General features: G+C 43.1%; 1 protein-coding gene across 2 annotated transcripts in view; it reads left to right on the forward strand.

Annotated features, from left to right (window-relative positions):
* Positions 1-435: 435 nt before the first annotated feature.
* The window catches only part of SNX1 (sorting nexin 1), a 42,121-nt gene continuing 18,370 nt past the window's right edge, over positions 436-24,186 (forward strand). Inside the window, exons 1-5 of one of the 2 annotated variants that reach the window (XM_067471388.1) lie at positions 436-658; positions 11,735-11,837; positions 15,525-15,661; positions 17,071-17,137; positions 22,499-22,542. In XM_067471388.1, the coding sequence (XP_067327489.1) occupies positions 470-658; positions 11,735-11,837; positions 15,525-15,661; positions 17,071-17,137; positions 22,499-22,542 (540 nt within the window). In that variant the 5' untranslated portion in view covers positions 436-469. The remainder of the gene's footprint in view (positions 659-11,734; positions 11,838-15,524; positions 15,662-17,070; positions 17,138-22,498; positions 22,543-24,186) is intronic. The other variant, XM_060755344.2, reaches the window with a different exon arrangement.

The following is a 24,186-nucleotide window of genomic DNA, read 5'->3' on the forward strand; positions in this document are numbered from 1 at the left end:
AAAACCCCTAAACTAAGCTAAGAGCCCTAAACTAAGCTAAGCTAAGCTAAGACCCCTAAACTAAGCTAAGCTAAACTAAGCTGTTAAGGAATTGTGGGAGTTGTAGTCCAAAACACCTGAAGGGCCCAAGTTTGCCCATGCCTGACATAGATCAAATATTGATGTCTGCCAAATATTTTTGAATTATTCTCCCTCCTCCTCCAAGAAAAATAGTTTTCTATATTCGGGAATATTAACTGCTGAGACAATCCTACAAAATTCATTGGGTTCCACAAGTCAGCCTTTGCTTTGAATCAGGAGGATTCCAGGCCCCGCCCCTTATCTTCCTAGTCCCGCCTCTTGCCACCGCTGATTGGCTGCTGGCCAGGCGTGGCTCCTCCCACCCGCCGCTCTTCCTCGGGGGCCCTCCCACATACACCGCCTGTTGCTGTTTCCGGCGAGAAGCGGAAGTGGCTTCCTCAGCGGCGACATGGCGTCGGGAGGGTCTCCCGCGGACCGGCTCCCGCCGCCTTTCCCCGCCGCCGAGGCCGAGCGCGCCCCGGAGGAGGACGGCAGCGACTCCGAAGGCGAGGACATCTTCACCGGAGGCGGCGGCGGCAGCAGCGACCACCACAAGGTGAGGGGGGAGCTGAGTACAGGGCGCATCCACACTGTTGAGGTAATGCGCTTTGACAGCGCTTCAGCTGCCATGCGTGGGGTCCTGGGAGTTGTAGTTTGACGTGATCTCCAGCCTTCTTCATCGTCAGTGAGACTTGTGGGGACTTGTGAGGGAGAGGGCCTTCTCTGTGGTGGCCCCTTGGCTCTATTGGCCCCTATTCAACTTGTATGCAGAACACATCAGGCGACGTGCGGGGCTTGAGGAATGCAAGGCTGGGGTGAAAATTGCTGGAAGAAACAATAACCTCAGATATGCAGATGATACCACCTTGATGGCTGAAATTGAGGAGGAGCTGAGGAGCCTTCTAACCAAAGTGAAAGAAGAAAGTGCAAAAGCTGGGTTGCAGTTAAATATATATGTATGGAAGTGGGATGATAACAATATGTATTGTCCGAACGCATCACCCCCTATTAACCAAGTAGGACATTAAGATCGTCCGGGGAGGCCCCGCTCTTGATCCCGCCAGCCTCACAAGCACGGCTGGCGGGGCCGAGAGACAGGGCCTTCTCAGTGGTGGCCCCTTGGCTCTATTGGCCCCTATTCAACTTGTATGCAGAACACATCAGGCAAGGATGTGCGGGGCTTGAGGAATGCAAGGCTGGGGTGAAAATTGCTGGAAGAAACAATAACAACCTCAGATATGCAGATGATACCACCTTGATGGCTGAAATTGAGGAGGAGCTGAGGAGCCTTCTAACCAAAGTGAAAGAAGAAAGTGCGAAAGCCGGGTTGCAGTTAAACATATATGTATGGAAGTGGGATGATAACAATTATTATTATTATTTTATTATTAACTTTATTTGTACCCCGCTAGCATCTCCCGTAGGACTCGATGCGGCTCACATAGGCCGAAGCCTCAAAACACAATACAACAAAACATAATACAACAACAATACCAGAAGCAAATCAAAACGGTTAAGCACATTAAACAACAACAATAACAATACATCGGGACACTTTAAAACTGGGCCGGCCAGAGCAGTGGGTACAAGGTTAAAAGTTCTGAAGTGGCGGGAGGAATGTAGGATTATAAAGTAAGTGCGATGTGCGGTGTGCAGCGATCTTAATTCTACTAAAGTGCTTCTAGGACTTGGTGATGGGGTTCCTAATCTGAGAAGGCACATCGGAACAGCCAAGTTTTTAAATTCTTTCTGAAGACTGCCAATGTAGGGGCCTGTCTAAGATCTTTTGGGAGGGCGTTCCAAAGTCGGGGGCTGCCACAGAAAAGGCCCTGTCTCGCGTCCCCACCAAGCGCGCTTGCGACGCGGGTGGGATCACGAGCAGGGCCTCTCCAGATGACCGAAGTGAGCGTGTGGGTTCGTAGATAGAGATGCGGTCACGCAGGTAGGGTGGTCCCAAACCGTTCAGGGCTTTGTAGGTAAGCACCTGCACCTTAAATTACATATTGTCCGAACGCTTCACCCCCTATGAACTAAGTAGGACATTAAGATCGTCCGGGGAGGCCCTGCTCTCGATCCCGCCAGCCTCACAAGCACGGCTGGCGGGGACGAGAGACAGGGCCTTCTCAGTGGTGGCCCCTCGGCTGTGGAACGCCCTTCTCGCAGACATTAGATCGGCCCCCTCCCTGCTGGCGTTCAGGAGAAGAGTACAGACCTTCCGCTGCCTTCTAATCTAAATTTACCCAGTAATAAAGACTAGCAGGGTGGTGACTGAACTCTCAAGGAACTGCACGTCTTTTCCAAACCTTGTGGCAGGGAGACAGATTTCTGGAAAAGCAGCATGAAGGAAGAGGGAATCTGATTTTTGTACGTGAGATGGCTTCCAAGCAGAGGTAGTCCTGCTGGTGCTGCTGGTCTGCAAGTCCAAGGGCAACACACTTAATAGTGAGGAAGGCTGAGATTGCAATTCAACAATATAGATTCATAATTCCCAGCCATGCTTGAAAGAGTCAGTGCCCACATATACCAGCTGTTACCAGGGTCGACTCAGCAGGAAAATGTCTGTATGTGTCTCTCTCAGCCTCAGAAGAAGACAGTGGAAAACTTCTCCTGAATATATCTTGCCAAGAAAGCCCCTTCATAGTGTCACCGTAAAGTTATAAAAGGTTGAAAATGACTTGAAAGTGCATAAGAAGAACAAGTATTGTATCTTCTGAAGACTGGTAGACCAAAAAGACCAAGAACATTGAGAAGGGATACATGATGAGAGAAAGCTGGTTGAACAGGCGTTTAATTAAGCAGTGCAACCAACTGATTGATCTTGACTGATTGATCTTGGAACTTGGAATAATGGACGAGGAGATCGGATTATGACTTTACTGATGAGATGTAATGGATTAGTTATATAGATGTATAGATGTTATATTGATGTATTGTTGTATTGTTATATCGATGTAGTTGCTTTAGTTACTATTTTAAATGCTAATGTTGTGCACTTTGTATATTGTCCTGGCAGTAAACTGCACTTAGTCGCCTACAGGCTGAGAGAGTGCGGTATACAAGTAAAGTAAAGTAAATAAATAATATCGATGGAAAATATATATAGCTTACATTAAAAAAAAACATTACTGAAATATTTCTGAATTATTACTGAACAATAATGAATATATAATTTTCCAGGCTGTATGGCCATGTTCCAGAAGCATTCTCTTCTGACGTATCGCTCACATCTATGACAGATATCCTCAGAGCTTGTGAGGTCAGAGAGATTGCCAGCCATAGATGTGGGTGAAATGTCAGGAGAGAATGCTGCTGGGATATGGCCATACCGCCTGGAAGACTCACAGCAACCCAGTGATTCCGGCCATGAAATCCTTTGACAACACAAGATTATTAATTAATTATTGTTTGTTTGTTTGTTCTGTCAAATATGTAATACAATGGTTCGGTTGCCTGACACGATAAATAAATAAATAAATATCATTATTATTGATAAATTCCAGAGGTGTCCCCAGAGAAAATACATTGCTCTCTCACCCAGTGTTTTTAATTTTTAGGCCCTGCCCACTGTGATCAATTTTCCGTGTTCTAAATATTGTCTGATGTGTTTGTTTATATTGGTCCTTGTATTTTATTTTTATTTTCTTTATTTTTCTGCTGTGTTCTTGTGTTATATTGTTTTACTGTATTGCTTCATTTATACCCCTTGGGGAGATAGATGGTGGCGGGGTATAAATAAAGTTTTGCTATGGCCAACCTTCCCTCCTTCTTTCTCTCCTTTCTTTCTTTCTCTCCTCCCTCTTTCCTTCCCTCTTTTTCTTTCCCTTCTTCTTCCTTCCTTCTCTATTTGTTTCTTTTCTTGCTTCCTTTGCTCTTTGGTTCCATCCTTCCTTGTCCCTTTCCTTCCCTCCCTCTTTCTCTCTTTCGTTCCTTCTCTCCTTCCTTCCCTCTTTCACTTTTTTATTTAATTCCCTCCCTCTTTCTCTCCTTCTTTCTCTACCCATCTTTCTCTCCTTCCCTCCTTCTTTCCCTCTTTCTCTCCCTCCTCTGTCTTTCTTTCTTTCCCTCTTTCTTTGCCTCTTTCTCCTCCTCCCTCCCTCCCTTCCTTCTCTACCCTTCTTTCTTTCCTTCCTTCTCTCCTTCCCTCTTTCTCTCCCATCCTTCTCTCCTTCTCTACCCTTCTTTTTTCCTTCCTTCTCTTCTTACCTCCTTCTTTCCCTCCTTCTCTCCTTCCTTCTCTATCCTTCTTTCTTTCCTACTTTGTCTCCTTCTCTCCTTCTTTCCCTCCTTCCCTACCCTTTCTTTCCTTCTTTATCTCCTTCTCTCCTTCTTTCCCTCCTTCTCTACCCTTTTTTCTTTCCTTCTCTCCTTCCTTCCTTCCTTCCTTCCTTCTCTACCCTTTTTTCCCCTTCCTTCTCTCCTTACCTTCTTCTTTCCCTTCTTCTCTCCTTCCTTCCTTCTCTTTCCTTCCTTCTCTCCTTACCTCTTTCTTTCCCTTCTTCTCTCCCTCCTTCTCTCCTTCTCTCTTCCTTCCTTCTATACCCTTCTTTCTTTCCTTCTTTATCTCCTTATCTCCTTCTTTCCCTCCTTCTCTACCCTTCTTTCTTTCCTTCCTTCTCTCCTTCCTTCCTTCTCTACTCTTATTTTTTTCCTTCCTTCTCTCCTTCCTTGTGCCTCTCAGCCGCTTAAGTAGTATTTGGCCACAGTCAAAATGGTGCCAAACTGCATCAATTCGACAGTGTAGATCGGGCCTGGGCACACTTGGGCCCTTCCTCCAGGTGTTTTGGACCAACTCTCACCATTCCTAACAGCCTCAGGCACCTTCCTTTTGCCCCTCAGCCGCTTAAGCGGCTGAGGGGCAAAAGGAAGGGGCCTGAGGCTGTTAGAAATGGTGGGAGTTTGGGTCCAAAACACTTGGAGGGCCCAAGTTTGCCCATGCCTGGTGTAGATGCAATGTGACCTGTTCAGTTTGTCACTTTTTTTGCATTCTAGTGCTGTTTATTCCTGTTTTCTCCCAGCCTCTGTGTGTACATTTATCACGCAAAGACATTTTCTCCCCTCAGTCTTTTGGTGCATCTATACACAGGATTTCAAATCAGTGAAGTTTCCAGCTTGAGTTGGCCTCTCTCTAGCTTCCGCTGTAATAAATCTGAGCTTTCAAGATGTCGCAAGGAGAGATGTGGCCTCGCTGCTTTTCAGGAAATTGTGCAAGTCCTGGGATTCTGCAGGAGTGGCGAGGCTGGGATTCTGTCGTACAATCCAGTTTATGGATCCAGATAATATGCTTTGAACTAGATTATATGTCTGTGTAGATCCACCCTCAGCCAGATTCTGAGCAGGCATGGGCAAACTTTGGCCTTCCAGGTGTTTTGGACTCCAACTCCCACAATTCCTAACAGCTTCAGGCCTTTCTTTTTCTCTCTCAGCTGTTTAAGCAGAAAAGAAGAAGAAAAAAAGGGGGGGGGGGTCTGAGGCTGTTAGGAATGATGGGAGTTGAAATCCGAAACACTTGGAGGGCTGAAGTTTGCCCGTGCATGCCTTAGTGGGAATCTAAAAACATGTTTCTTCCTTTTTGATTTGGATTGATTATGTTCTATTTAATCTATTTGAATATATTACTTTGTTGATATAAGTTCTTATATTATTTTGTTTTTTGGTTTTAGTTTGGTAGTTTATGGGTTATTGTTTATTTTTTGGCATTTAATGTTTGCCATTTTTCTGTAGCTCTGAGTCCCCATGGGGAGATAGGGCGGGTTACAAATAAAGTTATTTATTATTAGTAGTAGTAGTATTAGTATTATTATTAGTATTATTATTATTTGATACATAACAAGATTAGCACACAGCAAACAAGATCACTATACTGGCATTTTGTATTATTATTATTATTATTTGATACATAACAAGATTAGCACACAGCAAAGAAGATCACTATACTAGCATTTATTATTATTATTATTATTATTATTATTATTATTATTAGAAACACAACAAGATGAGTCCACAGCAGACACTCTGTTGGCTGTTGAATTGGATCACACGTCGGACACTTCCCAAGCGTCTAGGACACTGTAATATATCGGCAAATAATGTGTGCAGATCCCAGTATGGTGGCCTTCTGCAGCTGGTAATTTTGTCAGCAGCGATTGTGTTTAAGTGCAGGCCAAGGTCTTTAGGCACTGCACCCAGTGTGCCGATCACCACTGGGATCACCTTTACTAGTTAGTGCCAGAATCTTTGCAGTTCGATTTTTAAATCCTCATATCGTGTCAGCTTTTCCAGTTGTTTCGGTTGTTTCTCTGCAATCCTGCTGTCACCTGGGATTGCGACATCGACAATCCATACTTTGTTTTTTAACATGATTATGAGGTCAGGAGTCTTGTGCTCCAAAACTCTGTCTGAATTTGGAAGTCCCAGAGTAGCTTGACGAGTTCATTCTCTGTAACTCTTTCTGGCTTGTGATCCCACCAATTCTTTGTCGCAGGCAGATGGTATTTGTGGCACAAGTTCCAATGAATCATCTGAGCAACAGTGTTGTGCCTCTGCTTGTAGTCTGTCTGCGCAATCTTGCAGCAGCTGAGGATGGGATCTATTGTTTCATCTGCTTTCTTGCAGAGTCTACATTTGTTGTTGTTGTTGTTATTATTATTATTATTATTTGATAAATAACAAGATTAGTACACAGCAAACAAGATCACTATGCTAGCGTTTATTATTATTATTATTATTATTATTATTATTATTATTATTAGAAACACAACAAGATGAGTCCACAGCAGACACTCTGCTGGCTGTTGAATTGGATCACACGTCGGACACTTCCCAAGTGTCTAGGACTGTGTGATGTATCGTCGAATAATGCGTGTAGATCCCAGTACGGTGGTCTTCTGCAGCTGGCAGATGGTAATTTGGTCAGCAGTGATTGTGTTTAAGTGCAGGCCAAGGTCTTGATGCACTGCACCCAGTGTGCCAATCACCACTGGAACCACCTTTACTGGTTTGTACCAGAGTCTTTGCAGTTATTATTATCATCACCATCAATGGATCAACCAGTTTTGCACATCAAGGCCAGAATCTGCCTCCTCTGCTGGAAATTTCTACCTTTCAAAAATCTCTTTTTGGTGTGTGTTACAGCAGAAAACACTTATAATTGACCCTGTAGTTTTACACTTCTCACTCTCTTGGATCAGGAGAAGCTATCTAAATCCCACTGGTTTTGTCCCTTCTCTTTATATTGTCTCCTACAGCATTTATTGATCTTTGTCTTCTTCCACAGCTTTTCATGTTCAATTTTATCTGCAAGTCTAGGAGATGACTTCATCTTCACAGTTTGGACTCACCTGTTGTTGTTTTTTGCCCTTTCCAAAGTCACTGGTATCTTTTTTCCAATGGTTAAGAACATGAATCTTGCGCTTCATTGTATAGCACAAAAAATGTCAGTTGGCACTTTAAAAAGCACCTGTTTCTGTTGAAATATAATTTAATTTAAAACCATCCTAATATGTCCAGTGGCCGGATTAGTAATTCACTTTTTTTTGTTTTGAAGGCCTTCTGGGCAAAAGGAGAACAATTCTGTCGTCTTGACACTCACGTGTCCTTGTCCAGAAGTGTTTTGAAAAGCCTATCTTGTCAGTATATGAACAAACTCCATGTCCATTTGCCTCAAACTGTGTTAGGATCCATTTCAGGCCTGCCTGCATCCTGTGGCATACAGAATTTATTGGTTTGATACAAATACATTCTTACCAAATTGATTCGGCCTTGATTCCTTTTAGGGGAGATAGTGAGGGAGGACGACAACCATTTAAAGATATCTTACAAAGCAATGAAAAAGAAAGCCTTATCTTGTAAAACATGCAAACAAAGCATGTCTTGCTCTTGTCGAATCAAGAAACTTCGAAGCAGATAATTTGCTGAGATCAGAAACATCAATGGATTTGTCATTAGAACACGTTTCAGTAGCTGGATCATACTCTAAGCGGAAATACTACTTTTATTATTTATTTATTTATTTATTTACGACATTTATATGCCGCCCTTCTCACCCTGAAGGGAACTCAGAGTGGCTTACAAGTTTATTTATTTCTTTCGTATCAAAAGCATAATATAATAATAATAATAATAATAATAATAATAATAATAATAATAATAATAATAATCTTTATTTATACCCCACCATCATCTGCCCAACGGGGCCGGATTAATAATTTGCATACAATATATTATATTATTATCATAGCACAATCTTAATATTATTTATTATTTAGGTAAAAGTCCATGCAAAATTAATGAAAATGTAATGAATGGGAATAAATTGAGATTTTTAAGTGGCTGATTTTTTTTTCGTGTCAGTAGTGACTTGAGAAACTGCAAGTCGCTTCTGGTGTGAGAGAATTGGCCGTCTGCAAGGACATTGCCCAGGGGACGCCTAGATGTTTTATCATCCTGGGGGAGGTTTCTCTCTCATGTCTCTGCATGGGAAGCTGGAGCTGACAGACGGGAGCTCAACCCGTCTCACAGATTCGAACCGCCGATCTTTCGATCAGCAATCCTGCTGGCACAAAGGATGCTCAGATGTTTTACCATCATGTGGGAGGCTTCTATCTCATGTCTCTGCATGGGAAGCTAGAGCTGACAGACGGGAACTCAGCCTATCTCGTGGATTCGAACCGCCAACCTTTCGGTGAGGGTTTAACCCATTGAGCCACCGGGGGCTCCAGACGGCTGATACTGAGGGGGTAAAAACCACAACCAGAGTTGGATTGACATGCAAATAGAGAAAATAAACCTCAGTCTTGAGAGCTGGAAGTTGCACAACTTCTGGAGAAAACATGCAAACCTTACACACTCACTATCACTAGAGCTAACAGGAAAAACACCATCCTCTATTATTTGTTTTGTGTGATATATATATACACACACACAATGATAGTTTTAATTCTGACATAGTTTCTGTTAGCCACTTTTGAGAACCACAAGAAGGAAAGAAAATAATAAATGTGTATATATGTGTGTATGTGTATATACACACACATACATATAGACATTTATTTTCTTTCCTTATAATGGTTCTCAAAAGTGGCTGACAAACCACGTCAGAATTAAAACTATCATATTGTCGAAGGCTTTCATGGCCAGAATCACTGGGTTGTTGTAGGTCTTTCGGACTGTATGGCCACATTGTAGAATCATTCTCTCCTGACGTTTCACCAGGATCTGTGGCAAGCATCCTCAGAGGTTGTGAGGTTAGTTGGAAACTAGGAAAATTGGGTTTATATATCTCTGGAAGGTCCAAAGTGGGAGAAAAAACTCTTGTTTGTTGGATCTAGGTGTTCACAACCGCTGAGGATGCTTGCCACAGATGCAGGCAAAACGTCAGGAGAGAATGCTTCTAGAACATAGCCATACAGCTCGAAAGACCCACAACAACCCAAAACTATCATTCACATTGCATTATTACTATCAGTGAAAGAAAACAACCTTAGAAAGCCAGTGAATACATAATAGTAAATGTCCTTAACACCTTGAGTAGTGGCAGAGTTTATTTTATTTATTTACTTATTTATTTAAAACTTTTATACCCCAATCTTTTCTAGCTCCGTAGAGGGACTCAGACCGGCTAACAACAGAAAATCAATACACAAATACAACTAAAAAATAATAAATTCATAATAAGTTAAAATACAAACAAAATAAAATCAAAATATCATAATAAGTTAAAATACAAACAAAATAAAATCAAAATAAAGTGTAGAACTGTTGTATCCCATTCTTCTCTACCTCCGTGCACACTAAAAAACATCATAAAAACAACATACACAATAAATAAGTTCTAAAATACATATAAAACAATTCATCAAGTTCAAACATCATCCAACTCAGTCCAAATGTTGTCTATTAACTCTTAGTCTATACCGGATCATCCATCAATCTGCGAATGCCTGATTCCAAAGCCAGGATTTTAGCTGCTTCCTGATGGACAGGAGGGAGGGGCAGACCTAATCTCGCTGGGGAGAGAGTTCCATAGCCAGGGGGCCACCACAGAGAAGGCCCTGTCTCTCATCCCCAACAAACGCAACTACGAAGGTGGTGGGACCGAGAGCAGGTCCTCTCCGGAAGATCTTAAAGTCCTTGATGGTTTAGTCTATATTGGATCATCCACCAATCTGTGAATGCCTGATTCCAAAGCCAGGATTTTAGCTGCTTCCTGATGGACAGGTGGGAGGGGCAGACCTAATCTCGCTGGGGAGAGAGTTCCATAGCCGGGGGGCCACCACAGAGAATGCCCTGTCTCTCATCCCTACCAAACACAACTGCGAAGGTGGTGGAACCAGGAGCAGGGCCTCTCCGGAAGATCTTACAAGTCCTTGATGGTTTAGTCTATACCAGATCATCCATCAATCTGCGAATGCCTGATTCCAAAGCCAGGATTTTAGCTGCTTCCTGATGGACAGGAGGGAGGGGCAGACCTAATCTCGCTAGGGAGAGAGTTCCATAGCCAGGGGGCCACCACAGAGAAGGCCCTGTCTCTCATCCCCTCCAAACGCAACTGCGAAGGTGGTGGAACCAGGAGCAGGGCCTCTCCAGAAGATCTTACAAGTCCTTGATGGTTTAGTCTATACCAGATCATCCATCAATCTGCGAATGCCTGATTCCAAAGCCAGGATTTTAGCTTCTTCCTGAAGGACAGGAGGGAGGGGCAGACCTAATATGGCTTGGGAGAGAGTTCCATTGCTGGGGGGCCACCACAGACAATGCCCTGTCTCTCATCCCTACCAAACGCAACTGTGAAGGTGGTGGAACCGAGAGCAGGGCCTCTCCGGAAGATCTTAAAGTCCTTGATGGTTTATAGTTTAAACTTTGATTCCTAAGAATGCTGCATCCATAATGTTTTTAACTGATCCATAATCTCTAATTTTAAATATTGTAGCTGCAGAAATACATTACAGAATGTAGAGTCCGAAAGAGGCTCACAAACCAGGTCTACTAGGCAGTGTGTTGTCCTGTTTTGCTGCAGGTTTTTGCCATGCACAACAGAGCTTGTTTAGAACAAAAAGGCTTTCGTATAGCTTCGAAATGACAATACAGTTTCTTCAACTTGATAGCAGAGAAAACCTAAAAACGTCTTTTGAAAGCGCTTTGCTTTATCAGAGCTGCTGGGGAACGTTCTCAGCTATGTTTGCTTCTGCTTTCTTTGCCTGGTAACAGGGAACCTGACTTCTGGCGTAGGCAGCTCTGCTTGTGGTGCCTTTTGGGCCCGCGACCCTGTTTGTGCTTGTTTTGTTTTTAAACTGCCAACTCAGCCATGCAGACAATGTCAACGCTGTCTCCAGATACCCAAGCATTGTTTCCTTGGAAAGCTGTTGGGGAGACAGTTGGCCTTTATAAGCTGAGCACAACAATGGTGGAACAGTGTGTAAATTGTACCAAAGCCCGCATTGTTTTCGGACTCAAAGAAGTATGTTGAAAAAGCAGTTGGAAAAAATCCATACAGTAAAAAAAAGTTGTTAATGGGGCTTTTAAAAAAGCTTTCACACACTAGTATACTTAAGCTAATGGCATCTTTGTGGTTGAAGAATAATTGAGAGCACAGGGGGCTATTTTGTGAGGCATTTTTGCGTATTCTTCCACAATGGATGTAATTCTGCAGCTTACATAATGTCCACTGTATTTCTAGACTAAGCCGATGTCTCCTGAGAGGGAATCCCCTGCACAAGAAAGAAGCGACTCCAAAACGAACGGGGTTCAGGAGGAAGAAGACGAGCAGGACCTCTTTGCAGGTGTGTTGGCTGAGAGTTAAAGAAACTTTATGGGGGAAATATTGATTCTGGTTGGGTCTTACTCCTGACATGACTTCACTAAGTGTTCCGTTGGCTGTATTTCTGCACCTTGGGAAATGAGAAGACTGGCCTTTCAAAAAGTATTACAACAACAAGATGTGTGGGAAACGTTTGTCTCAAACATTTGAAGCACTTTGCTTCAAAGATTAAGCAAGAAGACACATATTGGGTTGGGTTGCTGTGAGTTTACCGGGCTGTCTGGCCATGTCCCAGAAGCATTCTCTCCTGACATTTCACCCACATCTATGGCAGGCATCCTCAGATGTTGGGAGGTCTGTTGGAAACTAGGCAAGTGAGGTGTATAGGTCTGTGGAATGTCCAGGGTGGGAGAAAGAACTCTTGTGTGTTTGAGTGTGAATTGCACCGAGACTGTGGTGCAGATGGCTGGGAGTCAGCTGCATTAAAATCACTACTGACCAAAAGGTCGTGAGTTTATGAAGCAGTACCTAAATTTCCTACTTTCGAGCTGCAAAGGTTGACAGCAAGCTAGACAAAAGGCCAGAAGCTCACTCCGACCTGGGCTGGCTTTGAACTCATGACCTCTCGGTCAGTAGTTATTTGAATAAAGCTGACTAATAATTAATATTAGACATGTAAAGTGTTTCTATGATCCAAAACAAGTTTTTAGAAAAGCCAAAACTTTCTGTGTAGGAGGATTGCACTGCATTCAATATGGCTGACTTCCTAAAGTTGTCAAATTTGTTATGTTCTTAATTCTGGCAGGAAGACTTTACAAACAGGGCCAATATTCTGAATAATTATGTTGTAACTTTGGCTTTTGTAGAGTGCTTGTGCCCAGTTTTGTAGCTGTTTTGTCCTTATGTTGGTTTGGAGAAGTAAAATCAATAGACCTCTAGATTTCGGTAAAGTGTGACAACTCCCAAACAGGAAACGCAGCCACCTGGCCCGCAGTATGCTGTATGTGGGCTTAAATTAGTTTGTGGATTCATGCTTTCTTCATGTTTGTTTGGCAGTTAACAACTGGCTTGGAAACTGGTGGGCCCAACTTGCTAGAAAGATGATTTATGAGTAAGATTAGTGGCAAATTGTTAGCCACTACTCAGAGCATAATATTATATTTTTAAGAGATCGCTTAGATCAGTAGTTCTCAACCTTTCTAATGCTGCGACCCCTCAGTACAGTTCCTCATGTTGTGGTGAACCCCCAACCATAAAATTATTTTTGTTGCTACTTCACAACTGTAATTTTGCGACCGTTATGAATCGTAATGTAAATATTTATATGCAGGATGTATTTTAATTCACTGCACAAATACCTGGTACGGCCAAATTTGAATACTGATGGGTTTTGGGAGGGATTGATTTTGTCATTTGGGAGTTGTAGTTGCTGGGATTTGTAGTTCACCTACAATCAAAGAGCATTCCACTAATAAAGGAATTGAACCAAACTTGGCACGCAGAACTCCCATGACCAACAGAAAATACTGGGTTAGATGGGCATTGACCTTGAGTTTTGGCGTTGTAGTTCACCGACATCCAGAGAGCACTGTGGACTCAAACAGTGAATGGATCAGGACCAAACTTGGCACAAATACTCAATATTCCCAAATGTGAACACTGGTAGAGTTTGGGGAAAATAGGCCTTGACATTTGGGAGTTGTAGTTGCAGGGATTTATAGTTCACCTACAATCAAAGAGCATTCTGAACTCCAGCAATGGTGGAATTGAACCGAACTTGGTGCACTGAACTCCCATTACCAATAGAAAATACTGTGTTTTCTGGTGGTCTTTGGTGACCCCTCTGATACTCCCTCGCAACTCCCCTAAGGATTACACCCCTCTGGTTGAGAAATACTGACTTAGATAATATTCTATCACTACCTGTACCCAGCCACGCATTGCTGTGGCCCTCAGAAAACAGAAGATTTCCAGACATGAAAGAATCTGGAGTAGGGAACTCCTCCCACTAAAGGTTTCCCGCTGGCTGGTAAAAGCCAGGCTTTTAACGTGCAGGGCTATTCAAAGGTAATCCAGGTGGACAATTGCAACATTCACACTTGGCTCAAGTAGAAGTGGAGGGGGCGGGGTCAGGGAGTTGTTTTCACGTATGCGCTGTAATGTCTTTTTGGGGTTATTTGGATTTTAGGTCCTTTCCACTGTGTGTGTTTTTTTGTTTTGTTTTTAAGAGTAATGGTCTCTCATTGGCCTGATAGGTGTGTTGTATTTTTTGTTTTTTGGCTTTTAAAGTCTCTTCCGCTATGTTTTTCAGTGTTTTTATGAGTGATGGTCACTTGTTGACCTGACAGGTGTCTTGCGTCCAAATTTGGTGTCAGTTCATCCAGTGGTTTTTGAGTTATGTTAATCCCACAAACAAACATTACATTTTTATTTGAATATACTAGTTGTCCCCTGCCAGGCATTGCTGTGGCCCAGTCTGGTGATCTGGAAAGTAAAGTAATGAGAAAGTGTTGGTTTCTAATATATGTAATTTCTTTATGCTTGTGGGAAAACAGTATTTCTTGTTGTTTCTTTATCAGTGTTGATGTGGAGAGTGTCTGGTTTGCCTCTGGAATATGCAACATATAATTGTCCTTCTTTAGGAGTCCCTTTCAAATCCATGACACTATATCTGTGTGTGAATCATATCTATCTATCTATATCTATGGCTGGATGGCTCTTTGTCAGGAGGGCTTTGATTAGTGTTCTTGCCCTGATGAAGGGAGTTGGACTGGATGGCCTTAAGTATTTTCTGTTGGTCATGGGGGTTCTGTGTAGGAAGTTTGCCGCAATTCTGTCGTTCATGGGGTTCAGAATCCTGTTTGATTGTAGGTGAACTAAATCCCAACAACTACAACTCCCAAATGCCAAGGTCTATTTCCCCCAAACGCCATCTGTGTTCATATTTGGGAATAGGGAATATTTTTGCCAAGTTTGGTCCAGATCAAATGATGTTTGATTTGGTCCAGATCCAATGATGTGGAGATCATTGTTTGAGTCCACAGTGCTCTCTGGATGTAGGTGAACTACAATTCCCAAACTCAAGGTCAGTGCCCACCAAACCCTTCTGGTGTTTTCTGTTGGTCATGGGAGTCCTGTGTGCCACATTGGTGGAGTTCAGAATGCTCTTTGATTGTAGGTATACTATAAATCCCAGCAGCTACAACTCCGAAATGACAAAAGTAATTTTTTGAGTGATGGTCACTCCTTGAGTTAGTAGGTGTCTTGTGACCAAATTTGGCAGCAATTCGTCCAGTGGTTTTTGAGTTCTGTTAATCCCACAAACGGACATTACATTTTTATTTATATAGATTGGAACTCCAACCAAAGAGCAGGAATTGGGATAGTGCCCTAATATAAAGAAGATGAGTTGAACGAGATTTGCATGTTGTGTCCCTGAGGCGCTTTCAGCCATGACAGTTGATGCCACATTGCATTGACTCGACAATGTATATGCATGCTCATTGTGACCTGATTTTAAATGCCAGCGATGCAGGGAATGTTATATTCACGTTGCTGAAATGCATCTCTTTACCTGAAACAACCTCCATGCTTGGTTGTCAGGGGAGATGCTCGTCCTGTTACAGATCTTGTGGCCGAAAAGAAACTGAGCCTGAATGGCTGAAGATTTTGACCTCCACCTGGTTACACAAATCTTGTCCTTTTGCAGATGCTACTGTGGAATTATCCCTGGACAATACACAAAACAACCAGAAGAAGGAGAACGCGAATGTTTTCAGTCCTGCCCCTTCTCTTGAAAGAGAAGCAAATTCCTCTTCCAAGCATCAGTCAAAAACCTACGAGGAGGTATGTGCTTCTGCCTTTGGTTGTGTATTGTGGAATATTTTCTCAGATCAAGAACATTTTTCCACGGTGTCAGAGACTGGGGAATGTATAACCCATTCAATCTAAGTACATCATGTAATGTGTTTAATTCAAGCATGGAGTGTTCTCACAAAGTGGTTCCGGTGCCCGAGAACTTGCATTGTGCACTGAGGCTTGGCTAGAGCTGCCAAATAATTTGGATACACAATCTGATATGTGTAACCTGGCCTAATTTGAGGGTTTGCAGCACTCGTGGTAAACTCACAGTCTTTCTTTTTGTGTAGGTTGAAGGATACATGTTTGTGCATTCAAAATATGCACACAACCCTGCCTCTCTGCCTCCAACTTTCTTACACTCACAAATCTATATACATAATAATAAAAGTGAAAATCTCTCTCTCTCTCTCTCTCTGTGTGTGTGTGTGTGTGTGTGTGTGTGTATGTATGCATGTGGTTGGGGTGCCCACTTCCACAGACAGCTTTTACCCATAGTTCTGAGGAGCCACCAAAAGCACTCACTCGCATGTCGTGGATTCCACTTTGTAGCCCCATTTCTGAAGGTTGGCTCTGCATCTCGTGGTGCCAGAGCGCAGTCTGTTCAGCGCCTTCCAAGTCGCCCAGTTTTCTGTGTGCCCAGGGGGGAGTCTCTCATTTGGTATCAGCCATTGGTTGAGGTTCTGGGTTTGAGCCTGCCACTCTTAGACTCTTGCTTGCTGGGGTGTTCTGTAGATCTTTGAAAACTATTTCTTGATTTAAGTCATTGATGTGCTGGCTGATACCCAAACAGGGGATGAGCTGGAGATGTCACTAATAGCTGCTAATAGTGAAAGGACCAAGGCAGTGACATCTCCAGCTCATCCCCTGTTTGGGTATCAGCCAAACAGTCAACGACTTAAATCAATAAATAGTTTTCTAAGATCTGCAGAGACACTCGCTGGAACACCCCAGCAAGCGAGAGTCCAAAAGTGGCAGGCTCAAACCCATAACCTCAACCAATGGCTGATACCATATGAGAGACTCCTCCCTGGGCACACAGGAAACTGGGCGACTTGGAAGGTGCTGAACAGACTGTGCTCTGGCACCACGAGATGCAGAGCCAACCTTCAGAAATGGGGCTACAAAGTGGAATCCACGACATGCAGGTGTGGAAAAGAGCAAACCACAGATCACATGCACAAGGGAGGACCTTCTTGCGGCAACACCAGAGGCACTCCAAGTGGCCAGATACTGGTCAAAGGACATTTAATCAACTACCAAGCTTGCAAACTTTGTGTTTTGTCTGTCTGTTTGTTTGTTCTGTTCTGTTAGAAATGTAATACAATTGTCTGTTTGCCCCTGACACAATAAATAAATAGCTATGATGGTGTTGTCCTCCTCTGTTTCTCTTACAGCTAGAAGAAGAAGAAGAAGAAGACAAATTTGAACTTTCCGTGGGAGTGAGTGATCCTGAGAAGATTGGTGAGTCATTCATTAAATGGAAATAACGTAATTATAGGGAAAGGCTGCGTGGATCTGAGCTTTAAGCTTCCAGACCGAGCAAAGTGCTGTTTTTCCTTATGGTCTGCACTTGTGTTGCATGAGAAAATTAAGACCTGGGCCATCACTGCCAACAATGGAATGCATCAGAGATTATCAGCTCTAAACATTTCTCTTATCTTTCTTGCTGAGGAAAAAGGTATCTAATAAAAGCTATCCATTCGAAACCCATTGTAAATTTGCACTGGGACTGTGGCGCAGCTCTCTGAGTGTCAGCTGCATTAAGATCACTTCTGACCAAAAGGACATGAGTTCGAAGCCAGCCCGGGTCACAGTGAGCTTCCGACCAATTGTGTAGCTTGTTGTCGACCTTTGCATCAACCCGAAAGACAGTTGCATCTGTCAAGTAGGAAAATTAGGTACCAGCTATGTGTGGGGAGGCTAATTTAACTAATTTACGAGGCCATTAAAAAAGACTCCAGCAAAGCATGCGGGGAATGCGGAAGTACTTCATCAGTGTCGCAGATGGATGATGAAAGCGACCGCTCCCCTGGCGGCCAGAAAAGTTAAATAGCCTCTGACTGTCTGTCTATATCTGTTGTGTGTCTTTGGCATTGAATGTTTGCCATATATGTATACATGAGTCCCCTGCGGGGTGAAAAGGGTGGAATATAAATACTGTAAATAAATAAATAAATGTAGGGCAGTGTTTCTCCACCTTCCCAATGCCACGGCCACTTAATGCAGTTCCTCATGTTGTGGTGACCCCCAACCATAAAGTTATTTTCCTTGCTACTTCATAATTTTGCTACTAGTAGGAATGATAATGTAAATATCCGATATGCAGGATGGATTTTCATTCACTGGACCAAATTTGGCACAAATACGTGATACACCCAAATTTGTATGCTGGTGGTGCTGCGGGGGGATTGATTTTGTCACTTGGGAGTTGTAGTTGCAGGAATTCAACCAGACTTGGCACACAGAACCTTGACCAACAGAAAATCCTGGAAGGGTTTGGTGGGCATTGACCTTGAGTTTTGGAGTTGTAGTTCACCTACATCAAGAAAGCATTGTGAAAAACAATAGATCTGGACCAAATTTGGCACAAATTCCTGAGAGGCCCAAATTTGAATGCTGATGGGGTTGGGGGTGGGGGTGGATTTCATCATTTGGGATCCGTCGTTGCTGGGATTTAAAGTTCACCTACAATCAGTGAGCACTCTAAACACCACCAACAATGGAATTGAACCAATCTTGGCACACAGAATTCCCATGACCAACAGAAAATACTGGAAGGGTTTGTTGGACATTGACCTTGAGTTTTGTAGTTGTAGTTCACCTCCATCCAGAGAGCACTGTGGACTCCAACAATAATGGCTCTGGTCCAAATTTGGCACAAATTCCTGATAGGCCCAAATCCGAATGCTGGTGAGGTTGAGGGAGATTGATTTCATCATATGGGAGTTGTAGTTGCTGGGATTTGTAGTTCTCCTACAATCAATGAGCATTCTGAACACTACCAACAATGGAATTGAACCAATCTTTGCACACAGAATTCCCATGGCCAACAGAAAATACTGGAAGGGTTTGTTGGACATTGACCTTGAGTTTTGAAGTTGTAGTTCATCTCCATCCAGAGTGCACTGTGGACTCCAACAGTGATGGCTCTGGTTCGAATTTGGCACAAATTCCTGATAGGCCCAAATCCAAATGCTGGTGAGGTTGAGGGAGATTGATTTCATCATTTGGGAGTTGTAGTTGCTGGGATTTGTAGTTCACCTACAATCAATGAGCATGCCGTACTCCACCAACAATGGAACTGAACCAGTCTTGGCACACAGAACTCCCATGACAAACAGAAAATCCTGGAAGAATTTGGTGGACATTGTCCTTGAGCATTGGAGTTGTAATTCACCTACATCCAGAGAGCACTGTGGACCCAAACAATGATGGATTTGGACCAAACTTGGCACAAATACGCAATATTCCCAAATGTGAACACTGGTGGAGTTCGGGGAAAATAGACATTGACATTTTGGGAGTTATAGTTGCTGGAATTTGTAGTTCACCAACAATCAAAGAGCATCCTGTACTCCAGCAATGATAGAATTGGGCTAAACTTCCCACACAGAACCGAGAGAAAATATTGCTTTCTGGTAGTCTGACCCCCTGCCCAGTAGTCCCGACCCCCAGGTTGAGAAACGCTGCTTTAGGGTCACCATACATTGAAAATGGCTTGCGGACAAACAACAGACAAGCTGGTGGCCTACCAGAGTTTGACTCAAATTCCTGATAGGCCCAAATTTCAATGCTGGTGAGATTGAGGGTGATGGATTTCATCATTTGGGAGTTGTAGTTGCTGAGATTTATAGTTCACCTACAATCAAAGAGCATTCTGAACACCACCAACAGCCTTGAAGGATGAGTAGTTCAAGGCCTGCTGCGTAATGGCTTACTCTGTAATCTGATTTATTCTTGACCTTGAAGGAGGGATATTGTAAGGTTGCCTAAGAAAAGCCTGTGAGATTCATGCATACAGGGGTGACTGAAAGGAGCGCGCGGGCGCACAAACTATAATTACATTTCAGCATTCGCAATGCTGCCGGTTCCCCTTGGAATAGGAACAGCTGCAAAAACATTCTCTGGCTCAGACTACTCCAAGTCCTGGAACTGCTGCAAATCCATTCTTGTGCCTGATTCTGCTCCAGAGTTTTTGATGCACAGTTATTAATACAGGAAAGAGGAGGATTGTGGAAAATTCTCTCTGTCCCCGTGGAGTGTTATGCTCTTTGCTTTAATACTTTCTGAACTCCAGAATGAAAGCCCCGTGCACTGAAGGGATGGCTGGGCCAGCGTGCAACCTTCCTCCCCTCTTCCTTCCCCTTCCAGCTGCCTTCAGGGCCATCACAGCCACTTCCTTGTTCGGTTTGAGGCAGATGTGCCCAGCTCTCCCAGGTTCTACAAGCAGAACAAGTCGCTAATTATGATGTCAGGCTCCTCTCTGTAGGAAGCACGGGCAGGCCTTGGCACTGCTGGGGAGCCACTCGGGGGGGGGGGGGGGGGGCATCCGGTTGCTTGGACAGTAAGGAGAGCTGAAGAAGACCTGGAAAGTCCGCTCAGTTTGCTCATGCGCCCATATTTATTAGATTGTTAGTATACATGGCCGGCATTGCCTGGGTGTCGGATGGGCTGATGCCCCCTGCCTTCATTTATTTATTTACCAGCAGTCCCCTGCCATGCGTTGCTGTGGCCCAGTCTGTTGATCTGGAAAATAAAGTAATGAGAAAGTGTTGGTTTCTAATATATGTAATGTCTTTCTGCTTGTGAATAAACAGTATTTCTTGCTGTTTCTTTGCCAGTGTTGATGTGGACATTGCCTACTCTGGAACATGCAACATATCATTGTCCTTCTTTAGGGGTCCCTTTCCAATCTAGGCTACTGCATCTCTCATATACATATATGTGTGTGTGAATGGCTGGATGGCCCTTTGTCAGGAGGGCTTTGATTATGTTTTCTTGCTCTGGTGAAGGAAGTTGTACTGAATGGCCTTAAGGCAGCATTTCTCAACCTGGGAAGTCAAGACCCCGGGGGAGGGTCACCAGGGGGGTGTTAGAAAGGTCACCAAAGACCACCAGAAAACACAGAATTTTCTGTTGGTCATGGGGGTTCTGTGTGGGATGTTTGGCCCTATTCCATTGTTGGTGGGGTTCAGAATGCTCCTTGATTGTAGGTGAACTATAAATCCCAGTAACTACGACTCCCAAATGTCAAGGTCTATTTCCCCCAAACTCCATCTGTGTTTATATTTGGGCATATTGAGTATCCGTGCCAAGTTTGGTCCAGATCCATAATTGTTTGAGTCCACAGTGCTCTCTAGATGTAGGTGAACTACAACTCCAAATCCCAAGATCAATGCCCACCAAACCCTTCTAGTGTTTTCTGTTGGTCATGGGTGTCCTATGTGCCAAGTTTGGTTTAATTCCATTGTTGGTGAGGTTCAGAATGCTCTTTGATTGTAGGTGAACTATAAATCCCAGCAACTACAACTCCCAAATGACAAAATCATAATTTTTGAGTGATGGTCACTCCTTGTGTTGTGAGACGTTTTGTTGCCAAATTTGGTGTGATTTTGTTCATTGGGTCTTTTGTTTTTAAGGTACTCACTATGCACAGAGCATTTATATATATATAGATGTATTTACAATATTTCTCACCCCGGGGGGACTCAAACCGGTTTACACATATATAATGACAAGATTCAATACCTTACATTGGGCACCAATATGATGCCGATACAAACAATTACAATAGTAAAACCACAATTAAACATAAATCATAATTAAAACAATACATCGACAAGCATTAAAACAATAAAGCAGTCTCGTCAGTCAAAGCGCCGTTCCAGTCAATGTCCCTCTAAAATGCTACATATATTTACTTTCTGAAGGCCTGGTCCCAGAACCATGATTTTAATTTTTAAAAAATCATCCCTTCTTTCTCTTTCCCTCTTCTCATACCTTTCCTCCTTTTCTTTCTCTTCCTTCCTTCCCTCCTTTTTCTTTCTTTCCCACTCTCTCCCTTCATTCCTTTTTTTCCTTTCTTTTTTTTCCTCCGTCCCTCTCTCATACACGTCACCTTTCTTTCCCAGCGACAACACAGAGAGGGCCATTTCACCTAGCAACAGTCTTTATGTAGCAGCACCTAATCCTTCACTAGCAATAGCCAACTCAATGACAACACAGAGGGCCACTTCACCTAGCAACAGCTGTCCCCTGCCACGCGTTGCTGTTGCCCAGTCTGTGTATATGTGTTTTGTGTGTGTGTATTATTTGTGTATATGTGTATTTCTGTGGTTATGTGCATACGTTGTAATGTAATGTATTTTTATTTTATTTTTTTAGCTTTATAAGTCTCTTTTGCTGTGTTTTGCAGTTCTTTTATGAATGATGGTCACTTGTTGGCCTGAGAGGTGTCTTGTGTCCAAATTTGGTGTCACTTCGTCCAGTGCCTTTTGAGTTCTGTTAATCCCACAAACGAACATTACATTTTTATTTATATAGATGCAGTGATTAAGGGGAATGTAATCCATGTAAAAGGCATGATATCACTCCTCAATGCTTCCAAGAGAAGCAGGTCATCCTTTTTATGACCCTAAAAATGGAGGGCCAGAGACACGGCTGCAAAACCATTGGACTTTGCCCAATGTTTTGAACATCATAGTATGGAATGCATTTCAGGTTAACAATTAACATTTCAACAGTTTTTGTGTATTAAGTCCCCACTAGATGGAGGCATTCACCGCAGCATACGATAGACCTATTGGTTTCTTCTTTTCTCAGGGGATGGTATGAACGCCTACGTCGCCTACAAGGTCTCCACCCAGGTAGGTTTGCTTTTGCCTTTCCATCTTCTATTGCCAAAACCTCTCTTTAGGAATCCTTCCACATATAATTGTTGTTTCTGTTGGAGCCTTTATTAATAGCAGAGATATTTATGATGGATAGTTCATAGAATCCTAGAGTTGGAAGAGACCTCGTGGGCCATCCAGTCCAACCCCATTCTGCCAAGAAGCAGGACAATCGCATTCAAAGCACCCCCAACAGATGACCATCCAGCCTCTGCTTAAAAGCCTCCAAAGAAGGAGCCGCCACCACACTCCGTGGCAGAGAGTTCCACTGCTGAATGGCTCTCACAGCCAGGAAGTTCTTCCTCATGTTCAGGTGGAATCTCCTTTCCTGTAGTTTGAAGCCATTGTTCCACATCCTAGTCTCCAGGGAAGTAGAAAACAAGCTGGCTCCCTCCTCCCTATGACTTCCCCTCACATATTAATACATGGCCCTCATGTCTCCTCTCAGCCTTCTCTTCAGGCCAGGCATGCCCAGCTCTTTAAGCCACTCCTCATAGGGCTTGTTTTCCAGACCCTTGATCATTAGTTTCCCTCCTCTGGACACATTCCAGCTTGTAAATATCTCTCTTCAATTGTGGTGCCCAGAACTGGACACAGTGTGATTTCAGGTTTGGTCTGACCAAGGCAGAATAGAGGGGTATTGCCTTGAGGAATGTTTCCACAACAATAATAATAATAATAATAATAATAATAATAATAATAGGAAGAAGAAGAAGAAAAAGACTTTATTTATACCCCGCCACCATCTCTTGCAACCTAATTATCATTCAACCTGAATTTCCTATATTACATTACTATTCAGATTTTATAAGTCATACTGAATTATTTCTAATCCTGTTAGGTTGCTCTGTTTTAATGATATTTCCTATGCTATTATACATTTTCATCCACCTTGTTGAACTCTTTAATCAGCTCGTATTTTTTGCCTCCCCCTTTCCCTTAATTTTTTTGTTGCTTGATGCTTGTCTATTATTATGATGTTTGTTTTATGTTTTAAATTGCATTTTGTTATTGCTCTGCTTTTAAATGTATGTTCCCTGGGCTTGGCCCCATGTAAGCCTCCCCGAGTCCCTTCGGGGAGATGGAGGCGGGGTAGAAAAATAAAACAACTACTTCTTCTCCTTCTCCTCTCCGAAGGGACTCAGGGCGGCTTACAGAGGGTGTATCTAGCAGGAGGGTTTTAAATGAAATGTAAAGAACAACCCAACGGGTAATTAAAGTGCTTCTGAGGACATTTTGCAGGGAATTGTTTCCTTTATTCATGGAAGGCACACTGGAACAGCCGCGTTTTCAGGCTCCTCCTAAAGATTGCCAATGTGGGGGCTTGTCTGATATCCTTGGGGAGTGATTTCCAGAGTCAGGGGACCACCATAGAGAAGGCCCTCTCCCTCATCCCCACCAATTGCGCCTGCGAAGGAGGTGGGAGCGAGAGGTGGGTTGTTCTTTACATTTCGTTTAAAACCCTCCTACTAGATACAACCTCTGTTCATGTCCAGCACTTATTTTAAAGTTTTAGCTATTACATCTGGCCTGGCCATAGGTTTTTAAATCCTTGTGTGTTACTGTCTATGTGTGAGTTATATTAATTGTATTGTTTATTTTGCTTATTCCCTGTTGTTT

This window comes from Anolis sagrei, chromosome 9, assembly GCF_037176765.1.
Source record: "Anolis sagrei isolate rAnoSag1 chromosome 9, rAnoSag1.mat, whole genome shotgun sequence".
Classification (NCBI taxonomy): Eukaryota; Metazoa; Chordata; class Lepidosauria; order Squamata; family Dactyloidae; genus Anolis; species Anolis sagrei.